This window comes from Geotrypetes seraphini, chromosome 9, assembly GCF_902459505.1.
Source record: "Geotrypetes seraphini chromosome 9, aGeoSer1.1, whole genome shotgun sequence".
Classification (NCBI taxonomy): Eukaryota; Metazoa; Chordata; class Amphibia; order Gymnophiona; family Dermophiidae; genus Geotrypetes; species Geotrypetes seraphini.
The window spans coordinates 188,414,634-188,441,231 of NC_047092.1; the positions used below are offsets into that span (position 1 = coordinate 188,414,634).

Sequence of the window (26,598 nt, forward strand, 5' to 3'; positions counted from 1 at the left end):
TTTTTTGTTTTTTGATTACAAGGGAGGAGAGGTAGCTGGATTAATTCCAGAAGAACTTGCAAATTGGATATTAAATTGACTGTACGTTACTGAGTGATATAACAAATAGATTACAGTTAGAGTACAAATAAGATTACGTTACATTTCAGGGATCTGAATACTTGGTTGGTGTTTTGGGAAGGAAGAGATTATTTAAGTGGAGGTTTTGGGGGAGAATTTATCTAGGAGGAGAGGGAAGGGTTGGGTTAAGATATCTGGATAAATTTTTTGAAAAGTAGAGTTTTGATTTCTTTTCGAAAAGTTTTGAAGTCGCCCGTTGCCATCAACAGGTTGGAGATGGAGTGGTTAAGTTTTGCTGCTTGCGTCGCCAGAAGGTTATCAAACATCTTTTTCCGCTGAGTGTCCTTGAGTGGAGGGAAGGCAAAAGGGTTCGGAGTTCTTCTTTGTCTTGAGGTGAGGATCTGGTTTAAGCGGTTGTTTAGATAGGGGGGGGGGGGGGCAGAGCTGTTTAATGCTTTGAATAATAGACAGTAGAATTTGAATTGAATTTGTGCTTGCATAGGTAGCCAGTGAGAGTCTAGGAAGGCAGTTGTAATATGATCATATTTTCTCAGGGAGTAGATCAGTCTGAGGGCAGTGTTTTGTATAGTCTGAGGTTGTTTTATCATGTTGGCAGGACAAGGTAGATAGAGAGTGGTAGAAAACTGGAACGCTCTTCTGGAGTCTTGTCATAGGGGAAAACACCCTCCAGGGATTCAAGACGAAGTTAGACAAGTTCCAGCTGAACCAGAACATACGCAGGTAGGGCTAGTCTCAGTTAGGGCGCTGGTCTTTGACCAGAGGGCTGCCGCGTGAGCGGACTGCTGGGCACAATGGACCACTGGTCTGACCCAGCAGCGGCAATTCTTATGTTCGAGTGTCCCCTAGTCTTTGTAATTTTTGACGGAGTGAAAAATCGATCCACTTATACTCGTTCTACTTTACTTAGGATTTTGTAGACTTCAATCATATCTCCCCTCAGCTGTCTCTTTTCCAAGCAGAACCCTAACCTTTTTAGTCTTTCCTCATACGACAGGAATTCCATCCCCTTTATCATCTTGGTCACTCTTGTGCCGCTATATCTTTCTTGAGATAAGACCAGAATTGAACGCAATACTCCAGGTGAGGTCACACCATGGAGCGGTACAGAGGCATTATAACATTCTTAATCTGGTTAACCATCCCTTTTTTAATAATTCTTAGCACCTTGTTTGCTTTTTTGGCCACCGCTATCCCCCAAGGTGGATCCTAGCATCTGGAAACTCTGATTTGGGGTCATTCTTCCCAATGTGCATCACTTTGCATTTGTCCACATTAAATTTTAGCTGCCACTTGGACGCCCAGTCTTCCAATTTTCTAAGATCTGCCTGCTATTTTTCAGTGTGCATGCAATTTAACAACAGTTTAGTGTCATCTACAAATTTAATCATCTCGCTTGTTGTTCGAATTTCCAGATTATTTATAAATAAGTTAAATAGCACCGGTCCCAGTACAGACCCCTGTGGCACTCCACTGTTTACTCTTCTCAATTGAGAAAAATGACCACTTAACTCTACCATCTGTTTTCTATCCGATAACCAATTCCTAATCCACAACTGAACTTTGCCTCCTATCCAGTGACTCTTAATTTTCTCAGGAGCCTCTCATGAGGAATTTTGTCAATAGCTTTCTGAAAATCTAGATACACCATCTCACCTTTATCCATATGTTTATTCACACCTTCAAAGAAGTCAAGCAAATTGCTGAGGCAAGATCTCCCTTGGCTGAACCCATGTTGATTGTCTTATTAAATCATGTTTGTCTACGTGTTCCACAATTTTATTTTTTATAATTGTTTCTACCATTTTGCCCGGCACTGAAGTAAGGCTTACTGGTCTGTAATTTCCTGGATCTACCCTGGAACCCTTTTTAAAAATTAGCGTAACATTGGCCACCCTCCAATCTTCAGGTACTACAGACGATTTTAGCAACAGGTTACAGATCACTAACAGCAGGATAGCAATTTCATGTTTTGAGTTCTTTTAGTATTGTGGGATGTATACCATCCAATCCAGGTGATTGTTGATTTGGCTTAGTACATCTTCCAGATTCACTAAGATTTCTTTCAGTTCTTCTGCCTCATTACCCTTGAAAACCATTTCTCTTACATCTTGCATAAAGACTGAAGCAAAGAATTCATTCAGTCTTTCCGCTATGGCCTTATCCTCCTTGAGCGCCTCTTTGGCTCCTTGATCATCCAACAGTCCCACGGATTCCCTCACATGTTTTCTGCTTCTGATATACCTAAAAAAAATTACGCGTTTTCACCTCTTTTACAAGTTTCTCTTCATATTCTTTCTTAGCTTTCTTTATCAATGCTTTGCATCTAACTTGCCAGTGCTTGTATCTCTTCTTATTTTCTTCATTTCCATTGCTTTTATCATTTTCAGTGAGTATTCTTATAATGATTTTATATACCACTTACAAGTTAATACAATCCCCCCCCGCCCCCCCCCCCCCCCCCCCACACACAAACCAACCCACAACCATAGTTTAACATACTTAACATTTATCCCTCATATACTTCTGGGCAGAATCTGAGACATGACAAAAATCATAAATTTTCATTAATACATACATAAGCTGCTCCTTTAATCTGACAACTGTAAGAATGGAAAAAAATAGAAACTGTAGACTAATTGATGCCCATTTTCAGTACCTAAACCTCTCAAATAGAGCTGCAGCCTCTAAACCGCTCAATCATTTCTCATCCTAGCATCAGATAAGCACGAAGAGAGCTACATTTTGTGGAAGATTGAATTCTGAAAGCTGCTTAGCAAGTATTCTAGTACAATAAGTATGCCATTCTGGACAGTAAAGTATTCGCCCCATGCTTGTGAGCTGTGCAGAAGGCATCCACTCTTTCTACCAAGGACCCTGAGCGACACCACTGCAAGGTCTTTGTCGAGATGTCTTGGAGGAAAGCTAGCACTACCGCAAGGGAGCACTAAATAGATCCACCAGTGCTGAAAAGTCTCCCATGCCTTATCTTAAGCGGAGATCATTGCAGGCTTCTTGGCTCTAAGGAGAGTAGCAATGACTACCTCTGATTAACCTTTGCGCTCTAACACCACGCACTCTAGAGCCCTGTTCTGAGACCAAAACGATCTGGATCTTCTACCACCACTGGACTTTGAGAAAGAAGATCTGGCCTGAATCTGCAGTCTGAAACCTTTTTCCCTCTGAAGATGCACAAGGTCCACATACTACGGCCTATAAACCCAATCTGGAGCCATGAGAACCACGCTCCCTGGGAAGTTTACTGTTCTGTGAAATATCCATGCTAACATGGGCCATGGAGGAAACACGTACAAGAGCTCTTTCTTTGGTCAAGATTGGACTAGGGCATCCAGACCTGCACTTCCTGGCTCGGATGTTTGATTGAAGAAATGGTTCACCTTTTCATTCCATGCCGTAGCCATCAGATCGAAAGTTGGGCGGCTCCAGCACTTATTTGTGTGCATTGGTTGGACACATGGATGGTATCTCTTTGTAAGCACAGTCACCATCTACCAAGAGGCGGAAATAAGAAAGAGAATTGATTATGGTTTAAGAGGGCTTTATTAAGAACCAATTCAGAAAACACTAACTCTGAAGAAAATACAAAATTGATTAAGGTTTAATCATTTCTGTATTGAAACCATCCCGGGAAATTATTGAGTGCTTTCCTATTAAATGGAGTTCCTTTTTTAATTTTATTTCTATTTTGTTTTTATTTTAATACATAATTTATGTTGATGTAAAAAGCTGAGACCTATGTTAAAGATTTGGTGGTAAATCAAATTTTAATAAACAAACATTACAGAAGCTCTCATAAATGGCTCTGAATTGGCATTAGCAGCGGTATAGAAGCTTTCAACAATGAGCATAAGCCAACTAGAATATTTCACCATCAACACTTCCCCTTTTATTGTGAGTGAGCAGGTAAATGTATTCTAAATGCAGTACCACACAACTCAGTGTTTTTCTTTAAAACTGCTTTATACACAAATACTCAGTGCGGTTGTCAATCAACAAACATAGTTGTCACTGGGCATCCTAGACATGGACACCGCTCCAGTTGGCCAGCTTTTTACTTGCCAAATTTGGCAGCAGCTATGTCAGATGCCTAACTCAACCATGCTTATTCCTCCACCCATAACCACGCCTACTCTTTGAGATAGGCATCAGGCGTTCTTAGGTATGGGTGAGTACTTCTACTTAGGTGTTGCTAGGTGTCCTAAGAGTTCAGCACCAAACCCTTAAATTTAATGGGGGTTGTTGGGTTGTTTTTTTTTATTGGCTGTAAAAGCACAGTTACTTACCGTAACAGGTGTTATCCAGGGACAGCAGGCAGATATTCACCACATGTGGGTGACGTCATCCACGAAGCCCCGTCGCGGACAGCTTTTCAAGCAAACTTGATTGAAGATCTCAAAGTTTGCTAGTGCTGCCCACGCATGCGTGTGCCTTCCAGCTCCACTAGAAGGCGCATCCCCTCCTTGTGGTCTTCAGTTCAGATAGCCAGCAAAGAAGCCAACCGGGGAAGTGGGAGGGTTGTGAGAATATCTGCCTGCTGTCCCTGGATAACACCTGTTACGGTAAGTAACTGTGCTTTATCCCAGGACAAGCAGGCAGCATATTCTCCACATGTGGGTGACCTCCAAGCTAACTAAAAAGAAAAAGGACAGATGGAGGGAGAGTTGGCAATTCAGGAAAACAGATTACGCAAAACCAACTGGCCAAATTGGCCGTCGCGCCTGGATAAGGCATCCAGACAATAGTGAGATTTGAAGGTATGAACCGAAGACCAAGTGGCGGCCTTGCAGATCTCCTCAATAGGCGTGGACCTGAGGAAAGCGACAGACGCCGCCATCGCTCGGACTTTATGCCCCGTGACCCGACCTTCCAGCGAGAGACCAGCCTGAGCTTAGCAGAAGGAAATACAAGCAGCCAACCAGTTGGATAAGGCTTGGAAACAGGACGGCCCAACCGATTAGGATCAAAAGAGATGAAAAGTTGAGTTGCCGTCCAATGAGACTGGGTGCGGTGCAGGTAAAAGGCCAACGCCCTCTTACAGTCAAGAGTGTGAAGCGCCACTTCACCAGGATGAGAATGGGGCTTCGGAAAAAACACTGGAAGAACAATGGCCTGGTTGATGTGGAAATCTGACACCACCTTGGGCAAGAACTTTGGATGGGTACGCAGGACCACCTTGTCATGGTGAAAAACAGTAAAAGGCAGGTCCACAACCAGAGCCTGCAGTTCACTCACTCTGCGAGCAGAGGTGAGAGCAATCAGGAACACCACTTTCCAAGTAAGGAATTTCAGAAGAGCCTTATCAATGGGTTCAAAGGGGGGCTTCATCAGCTGAGCGAGAACCACATTTAAATCCCATACCACAGGGGGAGGCTTGAGAGGAGGATGGACGTTCAAGAGGCCCCTCATAAAGCAAGAAACCAGAGGGTGGACCGAGAGGGATTTCCCATCAAGCTGCCGGTGAAAGGCAGCAATCGCACTGAGATGGACCCGAACCGAATTCGTCTTGAGGCCAGACCGAGACAAATGAAGCAAATAATCCAGAATACAGGACAAAGAGGCAGACAGAGGCTCCATATGTCGAGAAGCACACCACGTGGCGAATTGAGTCCACTTCCGGGAATAGCATAGCCTAGTAGAGGCCTTCCGAGAAGCGTCAAGGACATCCCGCACCGACTGAGAGAACTCAAAGGAAGGAGTCAGGTGGAAAGGAACCACGCCGTCAAGTGTAGAGACTGCAGATTGGGATGCAGTAGCGAACCCCGACTCTGAGACAACAGAGAAGGAAAAACAGGTAGAAGTAGAGGCTCCCTGACACTGAGCTGGAGGAGCAGGGAGAACCACGGCTGCCGGGGCCACCAAGGAGCTATCAAGATCATGGTGGTGCGATCCGACCTAAGGTGAACCAGCGTCCTGAGAATCAGAGGGAAGGGAGGAAACACATAGAGGAACCTTCCTGTCCAATCGAGAAGGAAAGCATCCGCCTCAAGACGATCCGGGGAGTACATCCTCGAACAGAAGCAAGGTAACTTGTGATTGAGGGACGAAGCGAACAGATCTATCTGCGGAGTGCCCCACCGAACAAACACCTGCCGCAGAGTGCGAGAATGGAGTGACCATTTGTGCGGTTGAAGAAGTCGACTCAACTTGTCCGCCAGACAATTCTGCTCGCCCTGGATATACACCGCCCGAAGGAAGATGTTGTGGCGCAATGCCCACTGCCGAAGACGAACGGCTTCCCTGCATAGAGATAGGGAACCTGTATCCCCCTTGTTCACATAATACATCTGGTTGTCCATGCGCACCATGACCATGCGATCCTGCAGCAAATGACGAAAAGCCACCACGGCATTGTAAATGGCCCGGAGCTCCAGAAGGTTGATGTGACAGCGACGGTCCGCACTCGACCAAAGACCTTGAGTCCGAAGGAAGTTGAGGTGCGCTCCCCAGGAGTACGCCGAGGAGTCTGTCGTCAGAACCTTCTGATGTGGGGGCACGAGAAAGAGCAAACCTCTGGACAGATTGGAAGAACTGGTCCACCAACGGAGTGAGCGTTTCAAGGAGGGAGTCACTGCAATGTGCTGAGAAGCGGGATCCAGATCCTGCCACCACTGAGACGCCAGAGTCGACTGAGGAACACGAAGATGTAACCTGGCGAACGGCGTGACATGAATGGTGGAGGCCATGTGCCCCAAGAGGATCATCATCTGCCTGGCCGAGACTGAAGACCTCTGGGACACCAGCTGACTCAGCCGCAGGAGGGCGGCCTGCCGAGGCAAAGGGAGAAACGACCGGAGGCGGACCGTGTCCAGCATGGCCCCGATAAACTGCAGGGACTGAGATGGGCACAACTGGGACTTGGGGAAGTTTACCTCGAAACCCAGATTCTGAAGGAAGATAATAGTCCGACGGGTCGCTGAAATAACCCCCTCCCTCGACGGAGCTTTGATAAGCCAATCGTCAAGGTATGGGAAAACCTGAAGGCCCTGCGACCGCAAGGCTGCCGCCACCACCACGAGGCACTTCATGAAGACCCGTGGGGACGAAGCGAGCCCGAACGGGAGAACCCGATACTGCAAATGAAGGTCCCACACCTGAAAGCGAAACCGTCGAGAAGCCGGGTGGATCGGAACGTGAGTGTAGGCTTCCTTCAGGTCCAGGGAACACAACCAGTCCCCCTCGTTCATCAAGGGATACAAAATGGAAAGCGAGAGCATGCGGAACTTCTCCCGAACTAGGAGCTTGTTCAGCTTCCGTAGATCCAGGATAGGGCAAAGGTCCTTGGTCTTTTTGGAAACCTAGGTAGTACCGGGAATAAACTCCGGAGTTCCGTTGACAGGGGGAACCTCCTCCACTGCCTGCAGGCGAAGGAGGGCCCGCGCTTCCCAGAGTAATAGGGGAAGCTGCGCCCTGTCGGAAAGTGACCCTCCTGGGGGCCTGTCTGGTGATAAAGACTGGAAGTTTAGGGAATACCCCTCCCGAATGACAGAGAGGACCCAAGAATCTGCAGTAATCTCAGCCCGCTGATATAAGGCGCGGAGACGACCCCCGATAGGAAGAGGGGGAGTACCCAGGGCAGAGGAGGCCAGCTCCCTCCCCCAGGGCCAGTCAAAAAGACGGCGTCGGCTTAGACACTGCAGGGGTCTGAGGCTTATGGGGGGCCCTCTGCTGCTGCGGACGCCGAGGAGGAGGGCGAGAAAGGGCTGTCGTTAATTTCTGCGCATAACGTGGGGGTGGGCAGCCTGTAGGACTTGGGCGGAGTGGGCTTCGCCTTAGCCCGGACCAGGGAAGCAAAGGAGCATTCGTGTTCTGAGAGGCGTTTTGTAGCAGCCTCGATGGAATCATCGAACAGCTTATTCTCCAAGCATGGGAGATTGGCCAACCGGTCTTGCAGGTTGGGGTCCATATCAACAATGCAGAGCCACGCCCGGCCACCGCGAAGGCCAAGACCCTGGAGGAGAGCTCAAACGCATCATAGGAGGCCTGAAACATGTACAGGCGAAGCTGCGACAAAGTATCCACAAGCCTGCGAAACCGCACGGCGCTTGACAGGCAAAGTATCCTCGAAGGATGGAAGTGCCTTAATACACCACTTGAGATAGGATGTAAAAGTAAAATTGTAATTCAGGACCCTGTTAGCCATCATGGAGTTCTGATATAGGCGTCTCCCAAACTTATCCATAGTCCGGCCTTCCCGGCCCGACGGGACAGCTGCATACACCTTTGACAGGTGAGACTTCTTGAGGGTAGACTCCACCACCAAGGACTGGTGAGAAAGCTGCGCCTTCTCAAACCCCTTGTAGGACACTGTCCGATACCAAGACTCCATTTTGGATGGAATGGCCAGGATAGCGTATGGAGTCTCCAGATTACGAAAGAAAGTCTGTTGCAACACCGGATTCAAGGGGAGCCTCAAGGACTCCCTCAGAGGGTAGGGAAGTTCCATCTCCTCCAAGTACTCCTTGGTATACTTGGAATCCGACTGGAGGTCCAAGTTTTAACGCCTTACCCATGTCCTGAACAAATCTAGTAAAGGAAGAGGGCCTGCTCTCAGAATGCCCCTCAAGGGGAGTGGTCGAACGAGACCGCAAGGCATCCGAAAAGGAGGGGAAAGCCTCCCTGGAATACTGCGCTGGCATATCCGTATCCACAAGCATTGACGCCTAAGAAGCCCCGCTAAAAGAACGGGGGGGAGTTGATGAGAGCCGGCGCTTAGAAATCCCCGGAAGGGAGGACCCCGGGGTCCGGGCTGCCAAGGTCCGATGCCGCCCTGGAGAACCCCGGCCCGAAGACAAGCCCCGTGAAAACAAGGCAGGACCTCTCAAGACCGGCTCCTCCCGGATCGGGGTCCCCGACCTGACAGGCGACCGCAGCAGACTCGGGTTGGACAAGGTGAGGTCCTAGGGTTTAATGGACCCGGTAGTTCGAGGACCCGGGGACCTACCTCACCTTGGGGAAGAGTCCTGGGGGCGCTTCGCAAGTCGCCTAGATGAGGGCGTAAGACGCCTCGACCGAGGCATGCCTCGATGGAAGTGGTGAGGAGTCCGACGAGGACAGACGCTGAGACCGACGCACCTTGCCCCGAGAAACTTCGACACGACGCTCAGGCTGGTTCACAACGCGCAAGGTCGAGGCAGGAGCGAGCTGAGCCAAAGCAGAGGAAAACTATTGAGGAGATGATCGCCTTCAGCACCTCTTTGAACATCGGCACCGTGACCATATTAGGCCGGGCAGGTGCAGCAGTGCGTTCCACCAAGGGCGATCTCGAGGAAGAGTATTCCCGTAGGGTGGAAGCATGCTTAGAGGTCTTGGAGGGTGGTCTCGTTGAGGCCAGCGGGACTACACTCACCGCCTGGATGGCCAGAGACTCCGAGGAAGGCTTCTTCGGTAACTGAACTGAACCTGAAGAAGGAAGAGGAGACTTACCCAAAGCCAAAGTCGAGGCCTTCGAGGTTGAGGGAGACTTGCCCGGGGCTGAGGTCTTCGAGGTCGATGTCGAGACCGAGGTCGAAGCAGGAGCAGCCTCCATGGCGAAGTGCTCCGCAATCCTGGCCCTACGCCGCCGAAGAGGCCGGGGCTGAAGAGTGGCACAACGAGGACAGGAGTCCTTCGGGTGATCAGCACCCAGGCACAGAATACACCAGCGGTGTGGGTCTGTGATTGAAATAACCCGACCGCACTGGGAGCACTTAAACCCGGTAAGAGGCCGGGACATAGGTATAAATGGCCGCGGCCACGGTGAACCGGGAGCCCCCGGTCACCAAGTCGAAAAGACAAAAAAAGTACACGATCAAGCAAAAACGAAAAATGAACCGCACAGCGACTCCTGAATAAAATAAAAAAGCCGCGGTGCTAGAAAGGCACTTAGAAGAACGCAGAGAAGAGAGACAGGGCTTTCTGGCTCCGTGGAAAACTAAGAATTGAAGACCACGAGGAGGGGATGCGCCCTCTAGTGGAGCGGGAAGGCACATGCATGCGTGGGCAGCACTAGCATACTTTGAGATCTTCAATCAAGTTTGCTTGAAAATCTGTCCGCGACGGGGCTCCATGGATGACATCACCCACATGTGGAGAATATGCTGCCTGCTTGTCCTGGGATAATCAGTATGGTCAGTTACCAAGCTGATTAAGCCGATTAAAAAATAGAAGTTAGACGTGGATCCCAAACTTAGATGTCGCCAGGCAGCTGCAATTAGGGCACCTAACGTAGGCACTGTTTATAGAATATGGCCCTAATTTCCTAAAATAGAAGTGCATGGAGAAGGATTAGGGAGTGTCCGAAATAGCTCTCCCTAGAGATGCAAAACCCAAAATGAGATCAAATATGTGTAAGTAACTGTTCACTGTATTCAGAATACAGCCTGAATTTCTCATAAATTATGTAGTTTTAGTCACTATAAATGAGATAGAGTGCTCTGTATTAAGTCAGACTGCCACCAGTGTTAAAATGTACAGCGCTGCGTACGCCTTTCAGCACTTTAGAAATAATAAATAGTAGTAGTAACTTTCAATGGGCCAAACATTCACGTAATATGAAATGAGATGTTCATGTGATATTCAAACCATTTACCAATGCCATTTTTTTTCATTGAACTTCTATGAGTGCACTTCAAATTCATAACCCAAAAGAATGATATTAAATTCACAGCCATGGTTAACCTGACTTTTGTTAAGACTAAAATTAACAAAAATTTCCTTTGAATAAACCTCCTCAAGTTACTATGGAAGCTTTGAGGGACTTGGTGGTTAATCTGAGGAAATCTTTGTCCCACAAATTCAGAGTCTTGAGAGAAGAATAAGAAAACAAGAAGATGAAGTAAAAGAATTAAAGGTAGAAATGACATTATGAAATCCTCGATTGGATAAGGATTTAATTGAATTACATTCAATCCAAACTGCTGATGGACCACTGGTCTGACCCAACAGCGGCAATTCTTATGTTCTGAGATTAAAGATACTATAGATCTAAGAAGAAAGATAGAAATATTGGAGAATAATGCACGCAGAAATAATTTACATTTTTTGAATTTCCCTCAAGTACCTATGGTAATACCGAGGGAAATGTTAAAAAGGTATTCCCTATAAATTTTGTCAATCCCCCTTTCTCCTTAGTCTATTATTTACCACAAAAAAATTACAAGATCAGCAAACTAATGATCCAAATCCAAAAGTAGATTTATTAGACATTTCAACCATATTAGAGACATCCAATTAAAGAAGTTGCTAAACCATCTACTTTAGTAGCTTCGGTTGTCCTTCCACCTGATAAATTTTGGATAATGAAGATGTTCTTCTAAAATAGACACAGAGTTTTTGGGTTTAAAAACTCAGATTTTCGAGCTGCCAGTGCTTTGAGCACTTTTCCACCGGGACAGGCAGTCCCGCAGCTACCCGAGCCCCAGGCAGCTGAGAGGGTCCTTGCTGGGATTCTTCAATTGCCGGTGAGCTGCAGAGGAAAGCAGCCACCAGTGCTGTGAGCACTTTTCCACCGGGACAGGCAGTCCTGCAGCTTCCCGAGCCGCAGCCAGCTGAGAGGGTCCTTGCCGGGCTCCTTCAATTGCCGGTGAGCCGCGGAGGAGAGCAGCTGCTAGTGCTGTGAGCACTTTTCCACCGGGACAGGCAGTCCTGCAGCTACCTGAACCCCAGCCAGCTGAGAGGGTCCTTGCCAGGCTCCTTTAAATTGCCGGTGAGCCGCGGTTGCTAGCCTTGGGACATGAGCCAAAGGGGTGTAGCTAAAGGGGCACGCCCCTTTTGAGCCCCTTCGGAGCCCAAGAGGAGCAGGAAGCAGGTATATCGAATCCTACTACTATGGGCAAGAGGAAGGCCAAAGTAATTCCACCTACTTTGATGACGGGCCCGATGGATTGTCATCTTATGGCTCCTGTTTTGCCACATGTGGAAGAGCAGGTAACTTTAGATATCCAAGCTGCCTCTCTATCCTCTGGGAAACCATCACCACCTCCTCAATCACCATATTCTCCTGGGTCAGTAAGTGCAGTCTCTCCCCCACAATCATCTTTATTAACTGGACTGGAGGTTGCAGGACAATCTTTAGGGGAGTTAAAGGGCTAACCCCTGTACTAATGGTTACGAGGCAAGGTTCTGATGTCCTCTCTAAAGATAAAGTGATCACCCTGAATGATGTATGACTAAGTGTTAATAGAATAGAGTCATCATTACAAAAAACCATTTTGAATTTATGTCGATTTTCATCTGATGTAATAGTTAAAGTTAATGAGCATGATGTTAAATTTGAAGAAACAGCAAAAAAGTTAGAAAAATTAGATCAAGGTGTAAATACTTTACAGTTAATGCTGCTGCTAATATTAAGGATGGTATGATGATTCATGCTAACTTAGATAATTCTACAAGGGTTAAAAACCTTCGTTTTTTAAAATTTTCCTATCACATATTATTTGTCTCAATTAGAACTCTCGAGAATGTATTTGAGGGAGATATTACACTATACTAATGTGGATACATTTGAAGTTGATAACCTTTACTACATCTGAAGAGCCTCTAAGGAAACAGCAGAAGAAAGTGAAATGGACAAGCTAGTGTTTCTCAAATCTTCTAAAGACGTGGAGGGGCATAATTGAAAGGGACGTCTAAGTCCGTTTGCAAGTCGTCCAAAGTTAAAAAGAGCCTAAGACACATTTTCGAAAGATACGTCCAATTTTTTTCTACTTTTGAAAATCGTCTAATTATGCGTCCTGCCGATCTGATCGTCCAAGCCACTAAATCGTCCATCTTTATACCACATTTCCGTCCAACTTTCCGTCCAAGTCCAAAACGCCTAGAACAAGCCCTGCTGGATGTGGGAGGGGTCTGCAAACTGATGGACTGCACACCCAGACATGCCACCTTAATAGTGGGGTACTTTACAGAATCCCCTAGACCCACTTATCTACCACCCCAATAGCCCTTATGGCTGCAGGAGCCACTTATATGCCAGTAAAAAAGGGTTTGGGGGGGATAGGGGAGTGCATATGTTTAAGTATCAATGCAGTGATTACAGGGGCTTATGGGCATGGGTCCTCCTCTCTATGGGTCCCTAGCCCACCCACCAAGACGACTTCAGCTGCCTCTGGGCTGGACGACTAGGCTTTCCTATGCCAAGCGGCCAGGTGATGATGGTCTGGAGGCTGAAATTTAAAGTTGTGAATAAAATTTTTATGGGGGTGGGGGGGTGTTGGTGATCACTGGGATAGTGTGTGGGGGTCTGTGTTATGTGTTTTCAGTGCTTATCTGGTGAGTTTAGGTGGGTGTTTGTGACTTAGACCATGTTTTACATGGTCTAAGTCACAACGTCCAAGTTTCGTCTAGGCTCTGTTGTTAAACTTTCGGTTATACATGCTGTACGACTAAGTCTAAGCCGGCCCATGTTCCGCCCTCAACACGCCTCCCGAAATGCCCCGTTTAGTTTGGACGTTGAGCGGCACTATGAAGGCCTAGGTCATTTAGAAATACGTCCAAAACCCGGTTTTATTATTGGTGCTTGGACGTTTTTGAGAAATGTTCGTCCAAGTGCCGACTTAGGCCGGTTTTTGGACGTTTTTCTCTTTCGATTATGAGCCCCATAATAAATAAACGAGCAACCCTTCTTGTGGCTTTTAAGACAGAGTTAGAGAAACAGGCTATTTTGAAATTATATTTTTTTGAAAAAGCAAGACCTGTTTTGCGGCCAATGGGTGATAATTTTTCCGGATGTCTCTAGACATACTCAGTTTAAAAGGAAGCAATTTCTCCAGCTAAAGCCTAGGAGGGGCATAATCAAAAGGGACGTCTAAGTCCGTTTACATCCATTTCACAAGTCATCCAAAGTCAAAAAGTGCCTAAGTGACATTTTTGAAAGAGACGTCCAACTTCTTTAGACTTTCGAAAATCGTCCAAATTATACGTCCTGCAGATCTGATCTAAAACGTCTATCTTTATAGTCCATTTTCATACAAATGTCCGTCCAAGTCAAAAACGTCTAGAACAAGCCCTGTTGGACGAGGGAGGGGTCTGCAAAGTGATTGACAGAACACCCAGACAGGGCATCTAAATAGTGGGGTACCTTACAGGGCACTGCTGTGAACGTCTCAAACGGGGTGCCATGGCTTCTCCTCACTACAGCTCCCTTATAGGTGTCAGTGAGCCCCCCAAACCACCTCCAGAATCCCCTAGATCCACTTATCTACCACCCCTATAGCCCTTATGGATGCAGGAGCCACTTATATGCCAGTACAAAAGGGTTTTGGGGGTGTATAGGGGAGTGCACATGTTTCAGTAACAATGCAGTGATTATAGAAGCTTATGGGCATGGGTCCATTTCTCTATGGGTCCCAAACCCACCCCCAAGATGACTTAAGCTGCCTCTGGGCTGGACGACTAGGCTTTCCTATGCTAGGCAACCAGGTTATGATGGTCTGGAGGCTGAAATTTCAAGTTATGATTAAAATTTTTATTGGGGTGGGGGGGTGTTAGTGATCACTGGGGTAGTGTGTGGGGGTCTGTGTTATGTGTTTTCAGTGATTATCTGGTGAGTTTAGGTGGGTTTTAGTGACTTAGACCATGTTTTAGATGGTCTAAGTCAAAACGTCCAAGTTTCCTCTAGGCTCTGTTGTTTAATTTTCGGTTATACATGCTGTACGACTAAGTCTAAGCCAGCCCACGTCCCGCCCAACTCCCGCCCTTGACATGCCTCCCAAAATGCCCCGTTTACCTTTGGACGTTGAGCGGCTCTATGAAGGCCTAAGTCGTTTAGAAATACGTCCAAAACCCGGTTTGATTATCGGCACTTGGACGTTTTAGAGAAATGTTCGTCCAAGTGCCGATTTACGCCAGTTTTTGGACGTTTTTCTCTTTCGATTATGAGCCCCTAGGGTTTTGGCAGTTGGAGCTACTTTCTTTTTAAAATTCCCATGTAAGTGCCTTACCTCATATGGAAGTGATAAATATGTGTTCTTTGATCCAGCCCAATTAGAAGATTTTATTAAAGAAAAACGTTTGCTGAAAGTTTAATTTCCAATATTGATATTTTCATTTTAGGAGGATGATGTATGATATATAAAGTAAGCCACAATTAAGCCTGTCCAAGATGGTAGATTACAGATAGATAAAGTTGATTTCCTATTTAAAACGCTGGAGACCATTATGTGGACTAGATCATGGTTGATTAATTATCTTATATATATGTTTCAATGTATTTTATATACAGTTTTTGTGGATATTCATGAATATTTGTTATTATTGTAATGAATAATCAAATAATTAAAAAAAAAAAAACAACTCAGATTTTCCCAGATGTTTTGCGTGAGACTCAAAAGCGAAGAAGACAATTCTTGATGTTAAAACCTGGAGTTTTGCTTATAGGGGGTAGGTACCTTTTATTTAAGATACCCTTGTAAAGTGTAGTTAAATATAAATCCCTGAAATATGTATTTTTCAAACCTTCACACTTAACTGCATTTCTGTCCCTAAAGCATCTCGAAGGGGTTTGAAGTTATTGAACTCTTAGAAATTAAATTCTGGTTCAGATGTTGGAACTTAGTTTTCCTTAGATTTTTGCAAATTTGTTTTTCTTCCTTCTAGTAATCAAGGATCTCAACTATTATGTGGACTTGAGATGGATTAGCTTATGTATTTTTTTTCTAGATATAGATTATGTATTATTTGTTGTTAGCTAATACTTTCGTTTCTGTACAAGATTAATTCTTAATACTGTTTGTTTAAAATGGATAATAAATAAAAAGACTAAAATTAAATACAGTATATGATCCTGCTGCTATTTCTTGTGCTTAAAAGCACAGACCCAATTTCAGTTTTGCAGCTAAAACGAACTGCTGTAAAATCTGAAAAGGGATCAGATAAAAACATTTACATCTGAATTTACTCCACTTTTATATAGATCATTTAATAAGGGAGAAAGAGGAATAAACCGTTTGAAGAACTAGGCATAGAAGCAAGCAAGGTTGCTTTTTTTGATGGTTTATGGTTTGTTTATTTATAATCTGCCTTTTTTAAGGCCGAGTACAACAGCATACACATAATAATACTTCACAGACATTTCAGACATCTTACAAAAGACCAACAGCAATTTACATCATATTCAGCATAAAATCAAAATCAAACCCCAGCCTGACAATAATAGCAATACAATCACTTTTCCTATACCAAGAATCATCTCAAGCAACTAATACAACTCAAAATTCACCAACCAACATCGGCTAGGATGTAGAAATCCCCCTGGTTGGCTTTTTTTCAGATACAAAGAGATATTCATTATAATTAAATTCAGAATAATAATATTTGCATACATATTTTTATCTTTCCTCTCTAAGCCTCAAACACTTTAATATCCTATGTGACCAGGAAATGACTTCAAAGGGAGAACCAGGCTGGCATTGGACGCGGCCGGGGGTCGAGATGGCGTCTGATCCGGTGGGTTTGTGGCCAGCCCCCTTTGCCCTCTCCAACCCTTCATCTCCAATCAGAAACTAGAAATCCAATGACTTTGTTGGTCCCAGGCTCTGGCTTGGGTTTCGCTCACCAGGGTCTCCTTGCCCATTCCACCTTTTCTTCTTTCTCCCTGCTCACCCTCCATCTTCCATCTCCCCCCGTGGGATCTGACAAATGGTCGGGCCCCCTAAGGCAGTGCGCGGCCTGGGCTCTCCTCAGTGACACGCCAGAGGGAAGCCCTCGAGCGGGCAGGCCTGCTCGCTGCCTCGGGAGTTTTACTATGCTAATGAGCTCAGGGCGGGAGTTAAGCTCTCGAGGCTGTGGGCGGAGCGGAGAAGCCGCGCGCACGCGTCTCTCCCCTTCGCTCGGCGCTTGCGCCTGCGCAGTGCCGCCTGACCCGGCCGGGCGCGAGCGACGGGAGGTCGGGGCCCTGTGGGGCGGCCGGCGGCGACCGAGCAGCCATGGCGGAGACGAAGATCATCTACCACCTGGACGAGCAGGAGACGCCCTACCTGGTGAAGCTGCCCCTGGCCGCCGACAGGGTCACCCTGGGCCACTTCAAAGCGCTGCTCAACAAAGCCAACTACAAGTTCTTCTTCAAGTCCGTCGACGACGACTTCGGGTGAGGCCTGGAGAGACCCGGGGCCAATCGCGAGGCTCCTGCCCATGCAAACCCTCCCCCTACAAGAGCTTAGGGTTGGTTGTCCCTGGCGGAGAAAAATGTTAACTCGGGGTTCTAGAGGTCTCAAAGTCCCTCCCTGAGGGCCGCAATCCAGTCGGGGTTTCAGGATTTCCCCAATGAATATGCCTGAGATCTATTAGCATACAGTGAAAACAGTGCATGCAAATAGAGCTGGGGAAATCCTGAATATGCATGAGATCTATTAGCATACAGTGAAAGCAGTGCATGCAAATAGAGCTGGGGAAATCCTGAACATGCATGAGATCTATTAGCATACAGTGAAAGCAGTGCATGCAAATAGAGCTGGGGAAATCCTGAAAACCCGACTCTTTGAGACCCAACTCACTGGGGAGGAGGGAGGCACCAGCTGACTCCTAAATGACATGCCTCTTGCTGGCCAGCTGTGGACTATTGTAATATTTGAGGTGCAGTGAGTGACCCTAAGCTTTATTGGATCAGATTTAAACTAGTGTTACTTATCTATTTGAGCCTGAGAGCTTTATCGACCAAATATTTGGTGGATATTCTCTTTACCTTTCATTACCAAAAGTTATAGTCTGCTGCTCAACTTGACTTGTGCAATACCTACTAGAAAAGATTTGACTGTAAGAGCTGGGGGTCTTCTCTTGCATAGGACCTGAGGAATGGATTAAACTTCCATTATATGTTAGAAACCAGGAAAATGTATGTTTAAAAAAACTATTGAAACGGCACCTGTTCTACCAAATGACATATTTGGGTTGCAACTGATTTTATAGTTATAGGGAGGTCATATTTTATGTTTTGTGTTTAGGATTGTATGTTAGTCTTGTGCTGATATAGTATTGTATGTACATTGATTATTTGGGGTATGTTTTTCCTGTTCTTTACTTTGAATTAAAACAGATTATAAACAAACAAAACGTGTTTGCCCCAAGCAGGAATCTCTTAAAAGTTCTGCTTCTTATAAGAAAATACTGTAAGAACTGTCTTACTGGGTCAGACCAAAGAGGAAAAAAGGGAATTTAGATTTAGCTGATGCCTTCTTCACTTGCAACTCAAGGCAAATTATTTAGGCATCTAGGATCTTTCTTTACCTCATTACAGATTCTATCATTGGCAGCCCAGTACTTTTTCTAGGAACGGCCAATCCATGTTTAAAAAAAAATACCTCACAGGATCCTCAAGTAGATATTCTGCTGCTTATCCCAGTTCTTCCTTGCCAGTAATGATTTATGAATTTTTCCTCCAGGAGCTTAACTACCTTTTTTTTTATACTCAGCTATGGTAACTGCTTGTATCACATTCTCATAGTGGAATCTAGAGCTTAATTGTGTAAGACCGTGGAGAAGATGCGGTATACAAACCTAAGGTTTAGTTTAGAGTGAAGAACTGACTTCATAGCACGTATCTTGATCTTTACTTTTTCAGAGAGTAAAACAGCATTTTTCAACTGGTGTGCTGTGGGAGTTTTCTGTCACTCCCGTCCCCATCCAGTGAGCCAACATTATAAGATTTTTTTTTTTTAGAGGTTAATGGCAGAGGGCAGTGATGCAGACTTGCTGCTAGCACCAGCTCCTGAGTCTTCTCTCTGATGTAAATTTCTGCTTCTACATAGGTGGGAAGCTTTAGAAGGAAGGCTCGGGTTGATGCAATAGGTTTCTAAAACACAGCTTTCCCTTGCCACCGCTTGCAACAGGGTTAAATTCACCTGTTTGTGGATCCAGATGTCACAAGTTAGTATTACAAGGGCTGACTGAAAAATAATGAGACTGTTGTTTTGGGGGTTTTTTAAATTCAGAATCATTACCCAACAGGACCAGAACATTTTTTTTTTTTTTCAAAGTAGCATCCTTTACATTCAATACATTTTTTTTTGCAATATTTTGAAAATGATTCAAAGACATGCAGTAGACTGTTTTGCAACTTCACTTTTAGCACTGTGGCGTTTTTCAACTTCTTTCCGCACAGTTGTTTTTTCAGAGTTGGGAACATTTCAAGAGTTTCATTACTACACTTTCCAAGTTTAACACGAACTTCAATCACAGACCTCTGGTGTACTCTCACAGACGTCTTTCTCATCTGCCATGACAAAACGTGCAGAGTTCTTCAATGAAGACTACGGCTGTCCAACTGCAGTTTGAAAAATATTGATGAGTGAGTTTCAAAAGAACCAGCACAGTTTCCATTAACGTGGCCATACATTAACTGGCTCTATAGTGAGTATTTGGGATTGGTGTGTGTGTTCCTGGCAGTTCCTGCTAGTTCTTATCATAAATTGAAGGTGAGGAGTGGCCTGGTGGTAGAGCTGCTGCCTCTGTACCCTGAGAAAGGAAAATGGTAAAACCAGAGGACATAATTTGAGGTTGAGGGGTGGTAGATTCAAGAGCAATATTAGGAAATTCTACTTTATGGAGAAGGTGGTGGATGCCTGGAATACGCTCCCGAGAGAGGTGGTGGAGACGAAAACGGTGACTGAGTTCAAAGAAGCGTGGGATGAACACAGAGGATCTAGAATCAGAAAATAATATTAAATATTGAACTAAGGCCAGCACTGGGCAGACTTGCACGGTCTGTCTGTATATGACCGTTTGGGGGAGGATGGGCTGGGGAGGGCTTCAATGGCTGGGAGGGTTTAGATGGGCTGGAGTAGGTTTTAACGGATATTTCAGCAGTTGGAACACAAGCACAGTACCGGGTAGAGCTTTGGATTCTTGCCCAGAAATAGCTAAGAAGGAAAAATGGAAAAAAAATTTAAATTGAATCAAGTTGGGCAGACTGGATGGACCATTTGGGTCTTTATCTGCTATCATCTACTATGTTACTATGTAAGGTGGTGGGGTTAAATCCCAGCATTGTTGCTTCTGACCCTGGGCAAGTCACTTAATCCGCTATTGCCCCAGGTACAAAATAACTACATGTACATATATAAACCACTTTGAATGTATAACCACAAAAAAGCGGTACACAAGTCCCATTATTACATAGTGAAAATTTTGTGACGTACAGATTTCATTACTTTGTCATTATGGTGGTAGGTCTATAACTGTGTGCTTGGGGAATTTAGGCTTACAGGAACGTGTAGTAGATTGGAGGGGTATTTGCTTTAAAATTGTTTTTCTTTAATGCATGTTATTTGTGGATAATTTTGTTATCTCTTAAGTGTTGCTCTTTTGCCAACTTCTGTCTTCAGTAAAAATATTTAACTGTGATGATAAAGTTGTTTTTATTGAGCCTTAATACTCATATATCTCTGACCATTTCTACGCCTTGCCATTGTGGGTTTATTACTTCAGTTCAGTAGCTCATTACACTCCTTTAGTGACACAGCATTTAGCTGATGAGCCTCTTCAGTTCATCTCTGTGCCACAACCTTTTGCTGCTGAGTGTGTCCTTTGTGGATGATCCAGGATTTTCTATACCAAAATTTTTTTCTTTGGACGGCAAATACAATGGTACATTTTGTAAAACATAAAACCATTTAGGCAAAAGTGCCATTTTTGACAATGTTCTTTGCCCCACAGTGAGAGAGTTTGAAGAAGTGACCTGGTGAGATACAGGAGTGGTTCTAAGTAAGGAATAGAGCCCTCAGCCCACTTCAAAGGGAATAATAATAATAACAGTTTATATACCGCAATACCGTTAAGTTCTGTGCGGTTATTCCCTCTCCCAATTGTGAGCATTTGTCAGATTGTTTAAATTCATGGCGAAGTATTCGTATTAGTCAATGACAGCAAGTCTTATTACGTCGAGCTCTGTCTATGGCAGTATTCAAATCCAGACTCAAAGCTCTTCCATTCCAAACTCCAACCCACTCTCTAAGCACCGATATCTGTCTTATCATTCCCTCTGTAATTCCCCCACCTGATGCACCTTCTTGTCCGGTTTGTCTGTCGTGACGAGATTGTAAGCTCCTTGGAGCAGGGACTGTCTCTCTTCTGTTTTTATGTACAGCGCTGTGTATTTATCCCAGGACAAGCAGGCAGCATATTCTTAACGCATGGGTGACGTCACCGACGGAGCCCCGGTACGGACACTTTTAACTAGAAAGTTCTAGATGGCCGCACCGCGCATGTGCGAGTGCCTTCCCGCCCGACGGAGGAGAGCGTGGTCCCCAGTTTCTTTGTTTCCGCGGAGCGAAGAAGACGCATGTGCTTTCAACGGCTGTTGAAATCTCTCTTTTTGCCTTCCCGCTCGCGCTATTTTCTTCCTTTTTTTTGTTCTTTTTCCTTCGGATTTCGTTTTTCGTTCTAACTTGCAAAAAAACCAAAACTTTGTTTTTTCTTTATTTTTCGGGCCGGCCCCGGCGGGGCCTGTTGCGACCATACAGGCCTCCGGTTTTGATTTTGCGGAGGCCGTGTTCCCCTTCATGCCCCCTCAGCCGGGCTTTAAGAAGTGCCAGCGGTGTGCACGCCCGATATCTCTCGCTGACCCGCACAATTGGTGCCTACAGTGCCTGGGTCCAGAGCATCGGGCTGACACCTGCACCCGCTGTGCTACTCTTAATAAACGTACTTTGAAAAATAGACAGATCCAACAGAATATCCTTTTCGGTACCGGATCTGCCATGGAATCAGCCGCGCCGTCAACGGCGCCGCAAAAGTCGGCACCGACTACTTCGACGACGCCTGATCCTTCCTCGGGGTCGCTGGCACCAGGTAAGCCGGCTAAGAAGCCTTCCACTTCCCTTGAGCGCCCTCCTGCCACACCGGCGACGCCGGTCCTCCCGGCATCACGCCAACCCCGCAAACGCTCCGCCCCGATTTCGCTGAGTGCCTCGTCATCGGCATCCTCATCGCCGGGGCATGGAGCGGCACCTATGGTACCGACAAAGAAAAAAGCGGTACCGGTGCCCCTCTGGACGACCGCATTGCGGCCATACTCCAAAGCCAATTGCAAGAGCAACTGCAACAGCAACTCCAGCACTTGTTGCCTGCAATTTTGGCCCCACTCCTTCCGGTACCAGACCGGCCCGAGCATCGCACCATACCGCCGGTGTCGACACCATCGGCACCGTTGAACACCTCCATGCCGGTACTCGCGGCTGAACCACTTAATCCTCCAGTACAAACACGCTCTGATGCCGACCCTCCCCGACATCGAGACCGACACCAGTCCCCCCGAGACCAGGACCGGCATCGATCTTCCTCCCCCGGTACCGTCTCGATGCGCTCTGGCAAATCTCTCTCTAAGACTCGCCACACTGAGCCGTCCGCACCACCGTCCCGTCCTGCGCACACCGACGTCAGGGACCCGGACTTATGGGAAGAATCCCCACCCGGTACCGATGATGAGGCTTCCTCAACGGACGAGGAACCATCGATGGTCGATACCAGTTCCAAACCTGAACAGTCCTCATTCACAAAATTTCTCAGGGAAATGTCGGCGGCTCTGTTGATCCCTTTGGAATCCGACTCTAAGAAGTCCCAGGCTTTCCTGGATGCCCTGGACTTCGAACAACTTCCCAAAGAATTTTTAAAGTTACCCGTCCATGACATCTTACGGGAAACTTTTTACAAAAACTGGGAAAACCCTCTCACGGTACCGGGTGCCCCTCGAAAACTGGATAGTTTATACAGGGTCATTCCTATCCCGGGGTTCGACAAACCTCAACTACCCTATGAATCCCTTCTAGTGGAGTCCACCTTGAAGAAAACCCAGGGCTCCAGTGTTTATGCCTCCACCCCTCCTGGCAGAGAGGGCAGAACAATGGATAAATTTGGCAAGCGCCTTTATTAGAATTCCATGCTTGCCAACAGGGCTAATAATTACACCTTCCACTTCTCCTTCTATATGAAGCATTTGGTGCAACAACTCTCCTCCTTACAAAAGTACATCCCTGAGCGTAAGATCCCGGTTTTTCAACAACAAATCTCCAGTTTGCTCCAACTCTGGAAATTTATGGTGCGATCCATTTATGACTCTTTTGAGCTGACCTCTCGAGCATCTGCCGTGGCTGTTGCCATGAGGCGCTTGGCCTGGCTGAGAGTTTCTGACCTCGACATTAATCACCAAGACCGTCTGGCTAACGCACCTTGTCTTGGTGATTAACTATTCGGGGAGTCCCTGGACTCAACTACCCAGAAACTTTCAGCACACGAGACCAGGTGGGATACCCTAATCAAACCTAAAAAGAAGACTCCACCTGCTTGCCCCTACAAACAGCAGTCTTCCTACCAACGCAGTTTCTCGGCCAGACCTCTCAACCCGCTTCAGCAACAACAGCCTCACCGGCCTCGTCAGCAGCACCAAACTCAGGCACGTTTACAGTCTCACCAACCTGCCAAGCCTCTCCCACAGTCAAAACCATCTCAGCCCTTTTGACTCTTTTCTCCAGGGCATAGCCAGTCTCCCGCCATCATTGCCTCTTCCTCAGCCGATAGGAGGCCGCCTTCAACTCTTCCTCAACCGTTGGGAGGTCATTACATCAGACCTGTGGGTCCTCAACATCATTCACCACGGCTACACTCTCAACTTCCAGACTCTTCCACCAGACAATCCTCCCATAGAGTCTATTTCTCACTCCTCTCAATCCCCCCTCCTCCTGAGGGAGGTCCAATCCCTTCTTCTTCTCAATGCCATCGAAGAGGTACCCCCAGACCAAAGGGGTCAGGGATTCTACTCCCGCTACTTCCTGGTTCCCAAGAAGACAGGAGACCTCCGTCCCATCCTCGATCTTCGGAACCTCAACAAGTGTCTGGTCAAGGAAAAATTCAGGATGCTCTCCCTTGCCACGCTTTACCCTCTTCTCTCTCATCACGACTTGCTATGTTCCCTAGACCTCAAAGAGGCCTACACTCACATTCCAATCCATCTGACTTCACGTCGCTACCTCCGATTTCAGGTACAGCACCACCACTATCAGTACAAAGTGCTACCCTTTGGCCTCGCATCATCGCCCAGGGTGTTCACCAAGTGCCTTATTGTGGTGGCGGCCTTTCTCAGGTCTCACAACCTCCAGGTGTTCCCATACTTGGACGATTGGTTGGTGAAAGCTCCTACGTCTCCGCTTGTGCTACAAGCCACTGAACACACCATCTCTTTCCTCCATCTCCTGGGGTTCGAGATCAACTACCCCAAGTCACATCTCCTTCCCACACAGTGACTTCAGTTCATTGGTGCCGTCCTCGACACCTCTCTGATGAGGGCGTTTCTCCCCTCAGACCGCCAACGAACCCTGCTCCATCTCTGCCGTCAGGTGCTCCTTTGTCGCTCTATTCCTGCTCGGCAAATGATGGTCCTCCTGGGCCACATGGCCTCGACAGTCCATGTGCTTCCTCTGGCACGACTCCACCTCAGGACACCTCAATGGACTCTAGCCAACCAATGGTCACAGACCACGGATCCTCTTTCTCATCCCATCTCTGTGACATCGTCTCTTCAGCACTCTCTTCAATGGTGGTTGAACTCCTCAAATCTTTCCAGGGGTCTACTCTTTCATCTACCCCCTCACTCTATGATCATAACCACAGATGCCTCCCCCTATGCATGGGGAGCTCACATGGGAGATCTTCGCACCCAGGGACTCTGGACCCCTCAGGAGCATCAACATCACATCAACTTCCTGGAACTCAGGGCCATGTTCTATGCTCTCAAGGCCTTCCAGCACCTTCTCTATCCTCAGGTTCTTCTCCTGTGCACAGACAACCAAGTCGCCATGTACTACATAAACAAGCAAGGCGGCACCGTATCTCCCCTCCTCTGTCAGGAGGCCATCCGCAACTGGACCTGGGCCACGGCCCGCAGTCTCTTCCTCAAGGCCGTCTATATCCAGGGCGAACAGAACTCCCTGGCCGACAACCTCAGCCGCATCCTTCAACCTCACGAGTGGACCTTGGATCCTCCCACACTCCACTCCATCTTTGTTCTCTGGGGCACTCCTCAGGTGGACCTCTTTGCAGCTCCTCACAACCATCAGCTGCCCCAGTTCTGCTCCAGACTCTACTCTCCTCATCGTCTGACCCCGGATGCATTCCTGCTCGACTGGACGGATCGGTTCCTCTATGCCTTTCCTCCACTGCCTCTAATGTTGCGGACGCTATTCAAACTCCGCAGGGACAGAGCCACCATGATTCTCATCGCTCCTCAGTGGCCTCGCCAACACTGGTTCTCCCTCCTGCTCCAGCTCAGCTCCAGGGAGCCCATTCCTCTTCCTGTGTTTCCTACTCTACTTACGCAGCAGCATCAGTCTCTACTACATCCCAACCTGTCATCGCTCCACCTGACAGCTTGGTTTCTCTCGGGCTGACCTCTCCAGAGAATCTGTCTCAGCCTGTCCGTCGCATTTTGGATGCCTCCAGGAAACCGGCCACCTTCCAATGTTACCATCAGAAGTGGACCAGGTTCTCCTCTTGGTGTCTCCTGCATCACCACGACCCCACCTCATTGGCGGTGGAAACTGTACTGGACTATTTGCTCTCTCTGTCCGACGCTGGCCTCAAGTCTACCTCAATCAGAGTCCACCTCAGTGCCATCACTGCGTTTCATGAGCCTATCCTCGGAAAACCTCTCACGGCTCATCCACTGGTTTCCCGGTTATTGAGAGGCCTCTTCAATGTCAAACTACCTCTGAAGCCTCCTCCAGTCGTCTGGGACCTGAATGTGGTTTTATCAGCCCTCATGAAACCTCCGTTTGAGCCTCTTGCCACTACTTCACTCAAATTTCTGACGTGGAAAGTGCTTTTCCTCATTGCCATCACCTTTGCCAGGAGGGTTAGTGAGCTGCATGCACTGGTGGCCGACCCACCTTTTACTATTTTTCACCATGACAAGGTGGTTCTGCGTACCCACCCTAAATTCCTTCCCAAGGTGGTCTCGGACTTCCACCTCAACCAGTCCATTGTATTGCCTGTCTTTTTCTCTAAACCCCATGCTCATCCTGAGGAACAGGCATTGCACACGCTAGACTGTAAGCGGGCCCTTGCATACTACCTGGACCGTACCAGGGCTCACCGCTCTTCACCTCAACTCTTTTTGTCCTTTGACCCCAACCGTCTGGGGCACCCTGTTTCTAAACAGACGCTTTCTAACTGGCTTGCTGCCTGCATTGCGTTCTGTTATGCTCGGGCCGGTCTCTCACTGGAAGGTGCTGTCACGGCCCACAGGGTCAGAGCTATGGCTGCTTCTGTGGCTTTCCTCCGTTCCACGCCCATCGAGGAAATCTGCAAGGCTGCCACTTGGTCCTCAGTTCACACGTTCACTACTCACTATTGTCTGGATGCCTTCTCCAGACGGGATGGACACTTCGGCCAATCTGTGTTACAAAATTTATTTTCCTAATGGCCAACCATCCCTCCTCCCTCTCTGTTAGCTTGGAGGTCACCCATGCGTTAAGAATATGCTGCCTGCTTGTCCTGGGATAAAGCACAGTTACTTACCGTAACAGGTGTTATCCAGGG

At 46.9% G+C, this 26,598-nt stretch overlaps 1 protein-coding gene and 1 long non-coding RNA gene across 5 annotated transcripts in view; one reads left to right on the plus strand and one right to left on the minus strand.

Annotated features, from left to right (window-relative positions):
- Positions 1–2,565: 2,565 nt before the first annotated feature.
- On the minus strand, positions 2,566–16,837 carry LOC117366306. The gene is made up of 2 exons (XR_004540555.1): positions 16,631–16,837; positions 2,566–3,587 (listed from the first exon to the last, which is right to left on the minus strand). It is a non-coding gene; the product is annotated as an uncharacterized LOC117366306 (long non-coding RNA).
- A 22-nt stretch (positions 16,838–16,859) lies between these two features.
- The window catches only part of DVL3 (dishevelled segment polarity protein 3), a 100,991-nt gene continuing 91,252 nt past the window's right edge, over positions 16,860–26,598 (plus strand). For 2 of the 4 annotated variants that reach the window (XM_033957533.1, XM_033957534.1), the window contains exon 1: positions 16,865–17,161. In XM_033957533.1, the coding sequence (XP_033813424.1) occupies positions 17,001–17,161 (161 nt within the window). In that variant the 5' untranslated portion in view covers positions 16,865–17,000. Of the gene's footprint in view, positions 17,162–26,598 lie in introns of all 4 variants that reach the window. The other 2 variants (XM_033957535.1, XM_033957532.1) reach the window with 2 other exon arrangements.